This window comes from Nicotiana tabacum, chromosome 6 (assembly GCF_000715075.1).
Source record: "Nicotiana tabacum cultivar K326 chromosome 6, ASM71507v2, whole genome shotgun sequence".
Lineage (NCBI taxonomy): Eukaryota > Viridiplantae > Streptophyta > Magnoliopsida > Solanales > Solanaceae > Nicotiana > Nicotiana tabacum.
In genome coordinates this window covers 55,879,966-55,894,903 of record NC_134085.1, presented here as the reverse complement: position 1 = coordinate 55,894,903, position 14,938 = coordinate 55,879,966, and the positions used below count along the sequence as shown (strand labels likewise).

The following is a 14,938-nucleotide window of genomic DNA, read 5'->3' as shown; positions in this document are numbered from 1 at the left end:
ATGTGAAAATGTTGAAGGGGAAATGGAGAGATTGTAACTTGTTTGGCTTGATGGTTTTCTTTCATGTGTATTTGATTGTTGGTTCCATTACTACTTGTTACTTGTGTATGGTTTGAGTTTACTTAGGGCAAGTTTGTTCATACATACCAGTACAATTCAAATGTGCTGACGTCCCTTTTTGCCGGGGGCGCTACATTCGTGTTATGATTGTAGGTGGATCCATAGCAGGTACTCCAGTCCACCGATCGTAGCTCCCCTTCACCTTCCGCCAGAAGCATTGGTGATCCCTTTTCCTCCCGGGGCCTTGCGTGGCTTATGCCTCTTTTTATTTCGGAGTCTTGTTTTGATTTTGGTGTAAGGTATAGCTGGATCCTTGTTACCGGCAAGTATTGTATCACTCTTTTGTATCCCTAGAGGCTCCGTAGACAGGAAATGTGGGTTATGTACTTATGTATTTTGGGCAGTATAACTTGTAAACCACGCTAAGTAACTATGTATGCTATGTAAATCTTGTAGGAATGTGTTTAAATTTATAAATGGCTATTTCACTTGGTTAATGGGAAATGGAAACGCGGGGTAACACGTGGAATAGGAAAGGCACCTAGGTCCGCTTAGCTGGGGTTTCCCGGTCGAGTGCCGGTCGCGCCCCTCGGTTTTGGGGCGTGACAAACTTGGTATCAGAGCCTAAAGTTTTAAAGTATCCTAGGATGTCTCGAAGCCGTGTCTAGTAGAGTCCTTCTTATCGATTTGTTGTCGACCACATCTATAAGTTGGAGGCTACATGGACATTTAGGAATGTTACCCTTCTTCAACACTCCAGATCGTGCGATAAAGCTTTACTCTAAGATTGTCTTATAACTCATGTATTGAGATTCAAGGTAAGTTTAGACGCTCTTTCGTCTGTTTCAAGTAATGTTGTCATACGGAATGACCTGTGGGCAAAGGCCTGAATATTAAGGAGATGGCATACGTGTTATGTTGAACGAATGGTACAAATATGTGAGGTACGTACATAATACCAGAAGCATACTTTATTCGAGAAAGTGTTAAAAATAATTGTAACCTCCAAAGAAACATTGAATTGATAAGTTCTATATAAGCTTGAATAGCACATGTGAGTAGTGTGAGAAGTATGTAAATGACCCTAAGGTGTAAAAGAAAACTGGCTATATAAGCACGTGATATATGGGAGACATGAAAAAGAGATTGATGATGAGAGTGCAAGTCTCTCATAGGAGATAAGAAGTTATGAAATGAGAGTCAATTGAACCCATAGTGAGAAGACCCTTATGCTACGAATGTTATAAGAACCCCATAAGTGTTTGAAGTTTTGTTACACTCCTAAAGGATATTGGTATGAGGAATTGGAATCCCAAGCTCGTGTGGCTGAATAAGAGCAAAGGACTTATAAGGTTAATACCATTGCGACTTCAATCTCCCTAATACTCGAACATATATGTGAGGGATAGAGAAATGAAACATATGTCCATGAAGTTGCTAAATTCAAGACTTGTGTCAAAATCCGGGGCATTCGCCCTAAGTGGGGGAGGAAGGGCCATAGTAAGGCCACTTAAATACAATGAAACAAGAGTAAGACCATGTAGCTATGATGTTTGAATATTTTGTTGAAGACATGCGTAGTCTAGAAACGTGATAATGGATAACGTGATTATCTGAAAGGATATGGTAATGATAGACCACTAGTACCCAAAAAAATGGAAGGTTAAGGAAGGTTAAGGAAGGTAAATTCTTCATACATGGCAATGTGAATGATAAGGTCAACGGTCCTAGAAACTAAGAATATGTTTGTAAAGGGATTTTATATTTGTTAGAGGATTAGGAACAATGGAACCTAAGGAAGCACTATAGGCCAAATATGGAAGGTTGCGAGTTTTTAGAATGGGTTAATCATAGATTTGCGATTTAACCAAAGTTCTAAGACGTTAAGAAAGGCATACGAGTGGGAAAACTAAATGTGATACTACGAGAACCCAATAGTTCATTTGAACTTAATGGAGAGCCTCTTAAAGATCTTACAAGAAAGTAAGTGATAAATGATACACGGATTAAAATACTTTCCCACGGGTGTCCCAATAAGTGTTGAGAGACGAGCAAGATGAATTCCTAACTCAGGCGAAAGGACCACGTAACATATGGAGGAATGCGTAGCTATTCCTTAACTAGGAAGAATGAGGCGAGAATAAATGGGGAGGAAACCTATAAATTGAGATGGTGATGGTTATCACAAAATATCTTGTATTAGAATGGTGGACACGCTTAGAGCATAAGTGTTAATAAAATCTATAAAGGACTAACCATAATGCACCTGACTTGGGTGACACCGAATATCAACTAAAGGATCTAGAGACAGTTCATGTCTACATACAATGGAAAGTGAGACTACTGGAGGTGAAGTTGTGGTATGATAAACTCACTAAACCAGCCACAATGATATTACAAGTTCACGGGAGGTAGACAAGTGCAGGGCACAATAAGGCTATCAATTATGCACTGTGAGCAAAATAGAATGGGAATGAGTATTCCAGTTAGAAAGAAAAGATGGTACCAGCATATTGTTCAGGCTAGTGGCGCTTTCTGAATTGGATATGTATGAAGGGTGTTGATATGTGTTTTGGGAAGTGTTGAACAGTAAAGAGAGATCATGAGAATGTTCACAAGGGAAAGTGGAGTGGCTTCTTAAATCCTATAAGCACACAAGGAGGAAAGAGGATGATCGGGAAAGGTCTGAGCACAATGTTACACTAGATTTGATGCAATGTCGTGCATGTTTATGATATTAAGGTGTGTGCGTAGGCTAGAAGATGTTATTCCTTTGAAATAGAGGGTTCTATAAGAAAACTCATTCGGTAATGTCTTTTGTTGAGAATTTGGAAGAGTTAGTTGCAAGTACTCACATAAGATTGTAACCATATCAAGAAAATTATTGAAGAACTTAAATCCTAGGAGGTCATATGTAAGAGAAATGTGACATAGATGGTCCATTATTGATGCAACATGGCCAGGTGATCGCTTATGCTTCAAGGCAACCCAAGAATCATGAAAGGAACTATTCGACACATGACTTAGAACTTGCGGCGGTAGTTTTGTATAAAGATTCGGCGACATTATGTTATATGGGGTCCACGTTGATGTATTTATGAACTACAAGAGCCTTCAATATATTTTTTTTAAACAAAAGGAGTTGAATCTAAGACAGAGAGGATGGCTCGGGTTACACAAGGACTATGATATTGAGATTCTCTATCACCTGGGAAAGGCTAATGTTGTGGAAGATGCACTTAGTCGAAAATCTATAGGGAGTTTGGCTCATTTGGGGGCATATCAGAGGCCGTTAGCCAGGGAGGTTTACCAATTGGCCAGTTTGGGAGTTCGCCTTGCGGACTCTAGTGAAGGAGGGGTAATTCTACAGAATAGGGTCGAATCATCGCTTGTAGTGGAGGTGAAGTAAAATCAATTCAACGATCCATTGTTAGCACAATTGAAAGAGGGGATTCACAAACATAATACCACAGCCTTTTCCTTTGGCATGAATCATGGTACTCTACGGTACCAAGACCGCTTACGTGTTCCTGATATCGATGGTCTTCGGGAAAGTATCATGGCAGAAGCTCACACATCCAGGTATTCCGTGCACCCCGGTTCTACAAAAATGTATCATGATCTCAAGTAAATTTATTGGTGGAACAACATGAAGAGGGATGTGGCGGATTTTGTAGCAAAATGTCCAAATTGTCAACAAGTGAAGGCCGAACATCAAAGGCCCGGTAGATTGACTCAAAGCATAGAAATTCCATTGTGGAAATGGGAGATGATCAATATGGATTTTGTAGTAGGGCTGTCGCGCACTCCACGCAGGTTCGACGCAATTTGGGTGATCGTTGACCGACTCACAAAATCAGCGCACTTCTTGCCAGTTAAATCTACTGACACAGTGGAACAGTATGCCAGTTGTATATCAAAGAAATAGTCAGGTTGCATGGCACTCCAGTCTCAATCATTTCAGATCGAGGGGCTCAGTTCACGACCAACTTTTGGAAGAAATTTCAGCAAGGTTTGGGTACGCAGGTAAACCTTAGCACATCTTTTCATCCACAAATCGATGGGCAAGCAGAGCGGACTATTCAAACGCATGAAGACATATTGCGTGCTTGTACTATTGATTTCAAGGGTAGTTGGGATGACCATTTGCCACTCATAGAATTTGCTTACAACAACAGCTTCCATGCTAGTATCCAGATGGCACCATTCGAGGCACTATATGGTAGGAGATGCAGGTCTCCCATTGGATGGTTTGAGGTTGGAGACGCAGAATTGATAGGGCCGGACCTCGTATATCAGGCCATGGAGAAAGTCAGGATTATTAAAGAGAGGTTGAAAACTGCTCAGAGTCGCCAAAAGTCTTATTTGGACATTCGTCGTAGAGATTTGGAGTTCAAAGAAGATGATTGGGTATTTTTGAAGGTTTCCCCCATGAAGGGCATCATGAGATTCAGAAAGAAAGGGAAATTAAGTCCGAGGTATGTCGGATCGTATAGAATCATTCAGAGGATCGGTCAGGTGGCATACAAGCTCGAGTTGCCACCCAAGATGTCGTTGGTACCTCCGGACTTCCATGTGTCTATGTTGAAGAAGGTAGTGGGAGATCCGTCCGTTATGGTGCCAGTTGAAGCTATTGAGTTTGATGAAGAACTATCTTATGAAGAAATTCCAGTTGCCATTCTTGATGGGCAAGTCCGGAAATTGAGAAATAAGGAAATTGCATCCGTGAAAGTATTATGGCGGAACCAGCAAGTTGAGGAAGCCACTTGGGAAGCCGAGGAAGAAATGAGAAAGAAGTACCCACATTTGTTTGAATAGTTATATAATAGCTTTCATGCATTTGGTTCCTATAAACTCTTATCTTTTGATTTGATCTATGTTAAACTATTCCATTTTGATTATGTATGTTGCCTATGCGGCCATGGTTGGTGTTGAACAAGTTATGTTATGTCTATAGAACATGTATATGTTGTTAGGATATGTATCTGGGGCCCTCTGACAGGTGGATAGTCCTAGTTACAAAGGAAACTCTAGCGAAATTTTCGAAACTTTAAGGAGTTAGCCAAATTCGGGGCTGATGATATATTTCATAATGTGAAAAGCAGAAGTTACATAAGGATGAATAATGAATGAAACTTGATCCTCATTCGAGGACGAATGATCTTAAGCGGGGGAGAATGTAAAGCCCCAGAAAATTTTGCTTAGTAATTTAAGATTTCGTGGTGCCAAGGTAGGCTAAATATTTTATCTTGCGTACAAATGAGGATTAAGGATATTATGGATATTAATTTGATATATTAATAAGTGTATAAGTCATATTAGAAGTGAATTGGGGTCTAAGGAGAGGCCTAAGTCTAAGCCAAGTTAGAAAAATTCATAATAGACGAAAGTTGCAAATGAGTGCGCACAAGACTTCACTTTGGAAAATTATATCTCCAGTTATATAAGGATTTATGTGATTCACAGCCTATCAAATAAAAGGTTTTTGAGTCTAGTTTCCAACTCTTCAAACCGTTCGTCATTCGGACATTCCTACACAAAGTTATGACCAAATTACCAAAGCAGCGCAGAAATTTGCACTATCGCGGCGCCCCATGCGGCGCCTGGCGCGTCGCGCCAGTAGTAATTCCAGTATGGTCCAAAATTTCATTTCCAGACACATTTTACACAGACTCCCCGTGCCCCGCGGCACCCCACGCAGCGCGGCAGTACAAAAAAATGGGTTTTTAGGACCCGAACCCCATTTCATTTAACTCGATTGAGGTTTATTTTTGAGGAAATTTCTGGTATTCTAGAGTGAAGGGAGAGCAATTCTAGAGAGAGGAAAGGGGACAACTAAAGATTTCACTACTCTTCCTTGAATCACACCTTGAAATCGCATCAAAGGGTTGCTAAGGCTTCAAAGAGGTAAGAATTTCTTTTCCCCAATTCTTCAACTTTGAAATCTAACTAGAAATGGGTAATTAGTAAGATGATTCTTGGATGTGAGAGTATTCATTATTCATGCATGTACAAATTAGGTTTGTGGGAAGATTGTTGAATATAAACAAGTAAAGATTGGGTTGGGAAATGAAGGTAATCTTGTAAAAGAGATTTGAAATCAAGATGCACAACTAGTAATTGATAAAATTCTCAAATGAGCTAGAATTATGAATATCTTCCTAATTTGTGTTCAAATTTTGTTATGTCTCAAAATAGATTGAAGTTGCTAGAATTTCCGGAATATCGTAGTAATTAAAGGAAAGATCAAAAAAGGTATGTATGGCTAACTTTGACCTTTGTAAAGTCACTTTGTTTAGTGTACGAATATTTGGTATGTGATATCTACGTGGATTATTTGTGGAACTCTTGTGATTGGTATGATTTGATTGATCGTGGTTAAGTCTCCCGATATAATGGTGTACGTAATTGGCAATAAACTAAATGTGTGATTGTGAATGTGTTATGTGGTAAGAGTTGAGAAACAAATGATGGAAGGAAATCGTAAATGATGCAGTTGGAACAACTGTGGTAAGAACATATATGGCTTGTATTAGCAATTATCGCGGTGACATAAAATGCATATGAGTTGTTGAATATGATGGAAATAGTATTGATGGCTATAGAAATTCTTTGAGAATTGTTGTTGTTGTTCTTTGTGAATTGTTGTTGTTGTTGTGTTGTTTGTGAATTGTGATTGTTCGGTGGGATTGGGTTGCACGCCGCAACACTAAGTAATAAGGTGTGGGTTGTGGTGATAAGGGTGGCCGAGGTAATAAGGGTGGAAAAGTGATCGAAATCACTATTGAAATGAAAATATGAGAAAGTTGTGAAATCATTGATGTGAAAATGTTGAAGGGGAAATGGAGAGATTGTAACTTGTTTGGCTTGATGGTTTTCTTTCATGTGTATTTGATTGTTGGTTCCATTACTACTTGTTACTTGTGTATGGTTTGAGTTTACTTAGGGCAAGTTTGTTCATACATACCAGTACAATTCAAATGTGCTGACGTCCCTTTTTGCCGGGGGCGCTACATTCGTGTTATGATTGTAGGTGGATCCATAGCAGGTACTCCAGTCCACCGACCGTAGCTCCCCTTCACCTTCCGCCAGAAGCATTGGTGAGCCCTTTTCCTCCTGGGGCCTTGCGTGGCTCATGCCGCTTTTTATTTCGGAGTCTTGTTTTGGTTTTGGTGTAAGGTATAGCCGGAGGCTTGTTACCGACAAGTATTGTATCACTCTTTTGTATCCCTAGAGGCTCCGTAGACAGGAAATGTGGGTTATGTACTTATGTATTTTGGGCAGTATAACTTGTAAACCACGCTAAGTAACTATGTATGCTATGTAAATCTCGTAAGAATGTGTTTAAATTTATAAATAGCTATTTCACTTGGTTAATGGGAAATGGAAACGCGGGGTAACACGTGGAATAGGAAAGGCACCCAGGTCCGCTTGGCTGGGGCTGCCCGGTCGAGCGCCGGTCGCGCCCCTCGATTTTGGGGCGTGACACCTATTTAGTGTGCATTATTCGGGAGAGAGTGTATATTTAGGTTGTTGTTGAACATCATCACTCCTAACATATATGAGGGATCAATACGAAGGGTTTAAAGGTGGGATTAGGGATAACGAAACCTTGGGTACAATCTAAGTGAACTATACTTAAAAGCTAGCTAGCGTAATTCGGGAGAATATGTCTAGTATATTGTTGTAATTACTCGGGAGAGAGTTATGACAGTCAGAGTGCTCATGTTCGATAGAGAAGACTTAGGAAAATTTATAGCAAACATAGCGAAAAGGATTCCGACAATAGGGGAAATCATAACTCTTGACCTCCTTAATCTTTTCTCTAACCCTTAATATCTTTAGTTGTTAATTTACTATTTTAATTTGTTAGTTAATTAGTTAAACACAAAAATCTAAATATCTATAAGTTAAGAATTATTCAAGCTTGTCTTCTTGGTGATAGTGAATAGTTGTAGCTACACCTTAGTTCTCTGTGGTATTCGACTCCGGACTTGTTAACCGAAATATATTTGCAGCGATCGCTTTATTCTTTTTATAAGGCATAGTTGGGCGTGATCACTCCAATTCCTTTGTTGACGAAAGCTCCAATACTGGTACTACTTCGTTAATTGCAAACATCTCTTTGGCGGTGAGTTATTCGCCATACACCGTTTTGATCCCTTCTAATGTTGAAAATTTCAAACTTGATGAAGCATCGAAGATACTACCCTCATATTATGAATTCGAGGTCTTTCGAGCAGCGCGTTATATCTCATATCACCTTCAATTACTTAGAACTATTTACCGGCAAAATGATTTCGCTTTTGGTGGTTTCACTTGCCATGTTGAAACCGTTGAGTACTCGAGCTACAGGCGCGATTTGATACTGGAGGCTGAGTTGTTCTACGACCCTCGATCGAATGATGGTTGCCGAGCTACCTAAATCAACCAACACACGTTTAACTTGAATTTTATTCATAAGGATAGATATTACCAGTGCGTCGTTGTGAGGTTGTTTGATCCGCTCTGCATCCTCGTTGTTGAAAGACAAGGTTTCCTCTAGTAAATAGTCCTGGGTACGCTTCTCCCTTGTGATTGTTACTTTGGTACATTTAAATATTGGGCCTTTAGTAATATCAACCCTACCAACGATCATATGAATCACGTGTTGTGGTTCCTCTTATTCATTTTTCCTGTTTGCATCCCTGTCTCTGAAATGATTTTTAGCTCGGTCACTCAAGAACTCTCGAAGATGACCTTCGTTGAATAAACGAGCTACTTCCTCCCTTAAATGTCTATAGTCTTCGATTTTGTGACTATGGGTTCCATGGTATTTGCATATTTGATTAGGGTTATTTTGAGTCGGATCGGTCTGTAGGGGTCTGGGCCACCTAGTATCCTTGATTCGTCCAATGGCTAATACAATACCTCGACGCATCGATGCTGAAGTAGTATTCTGACAATCGTGGTTCTTCTTTGGGCTTGACAAGTTTATCGAAGACATCTTACTAATGACCACTCAGGAGTTTTGTCCTCGATCATTCTGAATAGGATTACGTCCCGGCCCGTTGTTTCTATGATTTGCGTTGTATGGTTGGTACCGATATCTGTTCGATCGGGGCTCTCTGTTGATGTCTCTTGGAATTCTGCCTTCGGATCTATTTGCGTAAACGGAACCGGAAGAGGCTCCTAACTGATCATCCTCGACCCTGATCTTTGACTGGTATCAATTATGTACATCGGCACAGGTTACAACTAGATATTCTATCAAATTCTGCTTTAGTTGTCGTGATGCTATCGAACTTCGCTAATTCAATCCTTGATTGAAGGCTTGGACAACCCAATCATCGGTGACCGGGGGTAGGTCCATGCATTCTATCTAGAACCGAGATACGAATTCCCTTAGCATTTCATTGTCCTTTTGTCTCACTTTGAAGATGTCCGACTTCCTAGTTGCATACGAACGAATCAGCAAGCATGGTGAAGGAATCGATGGAATTGGGCAGCAAATTATGGTACCATATCATTTCCCCCTTCGATAAATTCCTGCAAACTTCTTCAACAGAACATATTCAATTTCATCATCTTCTAAGTCATTTCCTTTTATTGCGTATGTATAAGAAGTGACATGCTCATTGGGATCAGTGGTTTCATTGTACTTGGGAATTTCTAGCATGTGGAACTTCTTTGGAATGGGCTTCGGAGCCGCACTTGGTGGGAAAGGCTTCTGAACGAACTTCTTCAAATCTAAACCCTTTAGAATCGGAGGTGCCCCCAGTATTTGATCAACCTATGAGTTGTAGGTTGCTACCTTTTTATCATTAGCCTCGGTTTTCTTTTCTCCTGATTCGATCTGTTTAGTGAGCTCCTCGACCATCTTCATGATGGCGGGGTCAGTTCCTGATCCATTATTATTCGATTTCTCCGGTATAGGTTCAACCCTGTGAATGACTTCTTGTGATGTATCGAACTCAACTCTGTTTGGTGCTCAATTATGATTTTGGAGCTGCGCTATCGTAGCTTGCTGAGTCTGCAACATTTCAAATATCATTCGAAAGCTAATCCCGCCTTCTTCACTTCTCTAGACGTTCTAATTGGCTTCCCGGGTGTCTTTGTGGATGCTATTTTCAGGGTTGGTGCCTAAATTTCCATGAATGGCAATACGAGAACTGACATCGACTAGATCTATGGCCGGCGGTCCCTCGGGATTGACTGGAGGTACTCCATTTTCCGGGGCGACTATGTTCTCATTCTTGCCATGAAGACCAAGGCCGGTGTCTGTGTGAGTGGGCACTGCTTGATAGTTTGACATGTTGATTCCTGAAATCAAAAACACTTACGAGAACAAGCATAAAAGTAGTGTGTGTTATGAGGATTAATATTAGGTAATCACTATTATCCTTAGTCCTATGGTGGGTGTCAAACTGTTTACCCTAAAAATTGGATAACAATTAAACTTATAATGTGGTTTTAAGGATACATGATTTCACCTAATACCAATTGATAAATGTAAAGATAAATGATTGGAAAGTGACAATAATATAAAGCAAACAAGTGTTTGGTTAGAGCCCTCGAGCTTGAATACCCTCGAGCTAGTTATGCAAGAACAGTTAAAATGCAACAAGCTGATAAACAAGAGAATATAAATTAAAGAGAGAATATTGTATTTCTTTTATCTGCGCACATGTAAGGTGTCTACAAATCATGGGGACTCCTCATTATATAGTAGAGGAATCCTAATTATAGTATAACTCTAATTACAGAAGGAAATCACATGATTAGCTAATTAACTGCCTTTGATTTGATCCGTTCCGAGATTCCCGCCGTGATCTTCGACCAATCACGGATATCTCGCTTTCTCGTTATTGTGCTTCGCTCAGAGTCTGCCCTGTTTGACCTCGATAACTGCTGGCTTTGATCTCGGCAAGCACTTTGATTCTCGAACACAGTACCCTGCCTTCGTCACTTTGATCCGCTCCACTTCGAGGCTAACCCTCGAAACAATTCCCTGGTTTCGATTAAATAGCAAAATCGGGTAGGTCCGGTTTTAACCATATACAACATGTTTATTGTAGGTGTCTTGTCTTAGCCTCGTTACTACCTCGTCAGGGTTAGGCTCGATACTAATTGGGTACATTGGGTCGGTTATACTCATACTATACTTCTGCACTTCTTGTGCATATCCGGACATTAATTAGTACCAGTGGAGTTCTGAGAGGTGCTTAGTGGATACCAGTCAAGTAATTCGAGGTAACGCTGTATTCCGTCCGTAGGCCTCAGAGTCATCTTTCTATTTCTAGTGTATTGTTTCTACTTTCCGACAATATTGTATTTCTTTTAAAACAATGTATTTAGTAAACTCTAGTAGCTTATGTACTTGTGATTCCACGTTTTGGGATGGTTGAAAGTTAGTGTTGATCGTAGACTTATCATGTATACTTTTATTGAGTTGCTTTTACATTCTATTATTACTTGTCGTTAGTCGTTAATAGAAATCCTTTCACATTTTCTGTTGTGTGTTGGCTAGCTTAGCAAGCGGTGTTAGGTGCTATTACAATCCCGATTGATTGGGATTTTGGATCGTGACAGCTAGAATGAAGTCTATTGGAGTAGTATTTAATTTGATGATTGTGGGAGAAGTTTAATCACAGATGACCGCATCTATACGAGTGGATACGAGTATTATCCGACCTCAAACTCCGGTGTGTCATAATATGCAACAACAGAAGTTAAATAGGGTGTTATCTGTTCTTTTTTTTTTTTTTTAGTAAAGATGGATATACGTAGGCATAGTAGAGTAGATGGACAAGAAAAGGAGGAGATAACGTGTGAGCTACAGATTCATTAAAGGAGAGAAAGGGAATATTCGAACAGCTAAGGATATATATGATCCACAATACCAGATTTAAGGATGAAGTTACGTTGGACAGAAGTTGAAGCTTCATTTAAGAAATCTATGCCTTGTTATTTGTCTAATGACGAGAAGGGAGCAGTAGAACAATTATTAATTGCGATGAATGCGGTCAAGGAATCAATTGTCTGGAAAACCTATGCCTTTTGCTCACCCCATAAGTAGAACATGCATATTATCAGTTTGAATGGGATGTCTCTCCCTCCGTCTACACCCTCCCCTCCCCCTACCCTAAAAGCAAAAAATAAATTAAAGGGATTAATTTGATTACCTCTAAACTAAATTAATGCTATATATCTAATATATATATAATAACTGAATTACTTAATAAAATATCGTTTGGATGCCAATGGTCATCTTTCTTAAAATATTACTACTGGTATTTGAAAAATTCCTTCTGTCAAAGTAAACTTTATGTCAATATATTACATATAGAATTACTCAAAAGGTTTTATGCGAATGATGGTTAAAACTCTTGTAAATCCTTCAATAAATTTTTGCGACAACTCAAATAAGAGATGTTTTATTTCTAAAACTTAATTACACCATCAAGTAAAGCTATAATATTTCACAAAGAGTTAACTTAAAAATAAATTAACAAATAAAAGAAAAGAATGTTAACATTACATAAAAGGTAGTAGTAATCATCAACCCCTTCAAATTAGTATATATTCTATCTCAGTGAAAAGAATTACCTAAAGAGTTAAAGACAAATGAGTAAGCTGTACAATATAATGTCCTAATTATTTCCTCTAACAGATTAAAATCAAGCTAATAATTCCATATGGAATCAAGATCTGCAGCTATATTGCTATCAAATCCTTGCTTTGGAATCACTGAAGAAATCTCGTTAGTATCCTGTGAAAGACTAATCATATTGTTCGAAGAGAGCTGCTGCCTTTCTAATGCAGTACCATTCTTGGAATAATCAGAAATTTTTGAATTCGAAGGACGTGATTGATCATGGTTGAACGATGAGTTACTGGAACTGGCAAGCTGGTTGTTGTGCTCATAATCATGAATGCCAGTGAAGATATAATGTGTGGGTACAAATAATCCGTAGCTCTTCTCATCCTCTCGTAATAGCGGCTGCTCGTAGGCGTAATTGTTGAAGATGCCAGTGGAAAAGTAGGCTGAAGAGTGAATTTCATCGAATGTCGATGTAGTAGTAGCGGCTTTTATGTTGAGTTCATCTCGAACATCACTACTTTTTGGGATTTCTATTAAACAAGGCAGTGAAGAGGGACTATCTAAGAGATCTTGCATAAATAGTGAACCTCTTCGTATTCCTATGTTCTTGTGGAAAACTTTACAAATAACCCATTCGTCCTGCCATCATTTAATTATAGCAAAATTAGTATCGACACTTTGATTAAATTCCCGTGCAAATTAAATGAATAAGTCATCAAAATGATAATTAGTATCAAAAATTTATGATAATCAATCATATATTAGTAAAATTAGTCATCTGAACATAAAGTGTCCAATCAACTATATCATGTTCAATCACTGGTGGTGAAGCCAAATGGTGATAAGGGTGGTCAGTTCGTCGAAAAATTGCACTGTGTACATAGGTAAAATATTACTCCCTCCGTTCCAGTTTATGTGAAACTATTTCTTTTTTGGTTCGTTCCAAAAAGAATGACCCCTTTCTAAATTTGGAAACAATTTAGGTTAAACTTATAATTCTACCCTTGATGAGAAACTTTTATAACCACACAAATACTCTGGGCCCCTTTTTGACTTGTTTAGGACCACAAATTTCAAAAGTCTTTATTTTTTCTTAAACTCCGTGCTCAGTCAAACATGTTCACATAAATTGAAACAAGGGAGTACGTTTTAGAGGAATATAACACATATTAAACACCCTTTGTCGGAATTTTTTTTTCACTTCTTTTAAATTTGAACACCCTTAGACAAATTTCTAACTTTGCTATTGTGTTAAATAATATTGATAATGTAAAAGTTCTTTAAACTATTCGTGTATATAAGTTAATTCCTTTTATCACAGTGAAAATTTGTTGAACTGAATTTTGAAGTTTAAAGTAAATAATCATTTATGGCAAATTAAAGTAAAACACAAATTAAGGAAGTATGAATGTACCATAGCTGGCTTGTGAAAAGAAAGTTTTCTATGGAGTCTATATTCATGCATGACCCAATTGGTCTTCTCTCCTTTAGGAGCTCTTCCTTTGTAGAAGACAAGAGTTTTTTTCATTCCAACAAGACAACCTTTGACCTTGTAAATTTCCTTATCTTTCCCAGTAGCTTTCCAATAACCTGATTCTGTTGCACGATTTGTTCTCATTCCTGTTGGATACTTCCTATCTCTTTGCCAAAAGAAATACCATTCTTTTTCTCCCATTTTTGCCTTAGCTGCAACGTCCATCAATTTGAATTATGAATTATGAAAAAATTGAATTTATTTGTTTTGAAGTAATAATTACCAGGTAAATCCCAAGGTTCGGACTTATTCAAATCAACTTCTGCAACAGCAATAGCTGTAAATCTCTTGTTCATAACTTTCTCTCTAAGGTAGCAAGTGATAATTTCTTCATCAGTTGGATGAAACCTAAAACCAGGAGGAAGCTGGTCTAATATGTCATCACGATGCATATCAGCTTCTTGATTAATAACCTGCATAGAAGTACCCATAACCAACAAAAATAAGGAATAGTTAGTTTATAAATTACCAGTCAGGAATTGCAAAGATATCAGACTTTTCTTTACTAGCTAGCTTATTTGCTTGTAGAAAGGGTCTTATATAGAGAATTGGTCATGAGAAGGAAGAAAGGAAGAAAAGAGGGTTACTCTTCTTTGTTATTAAGATCCTTCGGCTGCAAGTCACTTAGAATGCAAGCCTCTTTAGTCGCATATATTATATGATTATTAGAATAATAAGAAAAATGATATGATGGGAAGCTTTCATCACTACCTATTTGAAAATGGATGTGAAAAAGAGGAAACTAACACAAAAATTCTACT

General features: G+C 38.5%; 1 protein-coding gene across 1 annotated transcript; it reads right to left on the bottom strand.

Annotated features, from left to right (window-relative positions):
* Positions 1-12,594: 12,594 nt before the first annotated feature.
* LOC107828578 (NAC domain-containing protein 92) lies at positions 12,595-14,702 on the bottom strand. Its single transcript, XM_016655920.2, has 3 exons — positions 14,401-14,702; positions 14,058-14,329; positions 12,595-13,282 (listed from the first exon to the last, which is right to left on the bottom strand). Exons 1-3 carry the CDS (start codon positions 14,606-14,608, stop codon positions 12,725-12,727), a joined length of 1,038 nt encoding a protein of 345 aa, XP_016511406.1. The 5' UTR covers positions 14,609-14,702; the 3' UTR covers positions 12,595-12,724.
* Positions 14,703-14,938: the final 236 nt, after the last annotated feature.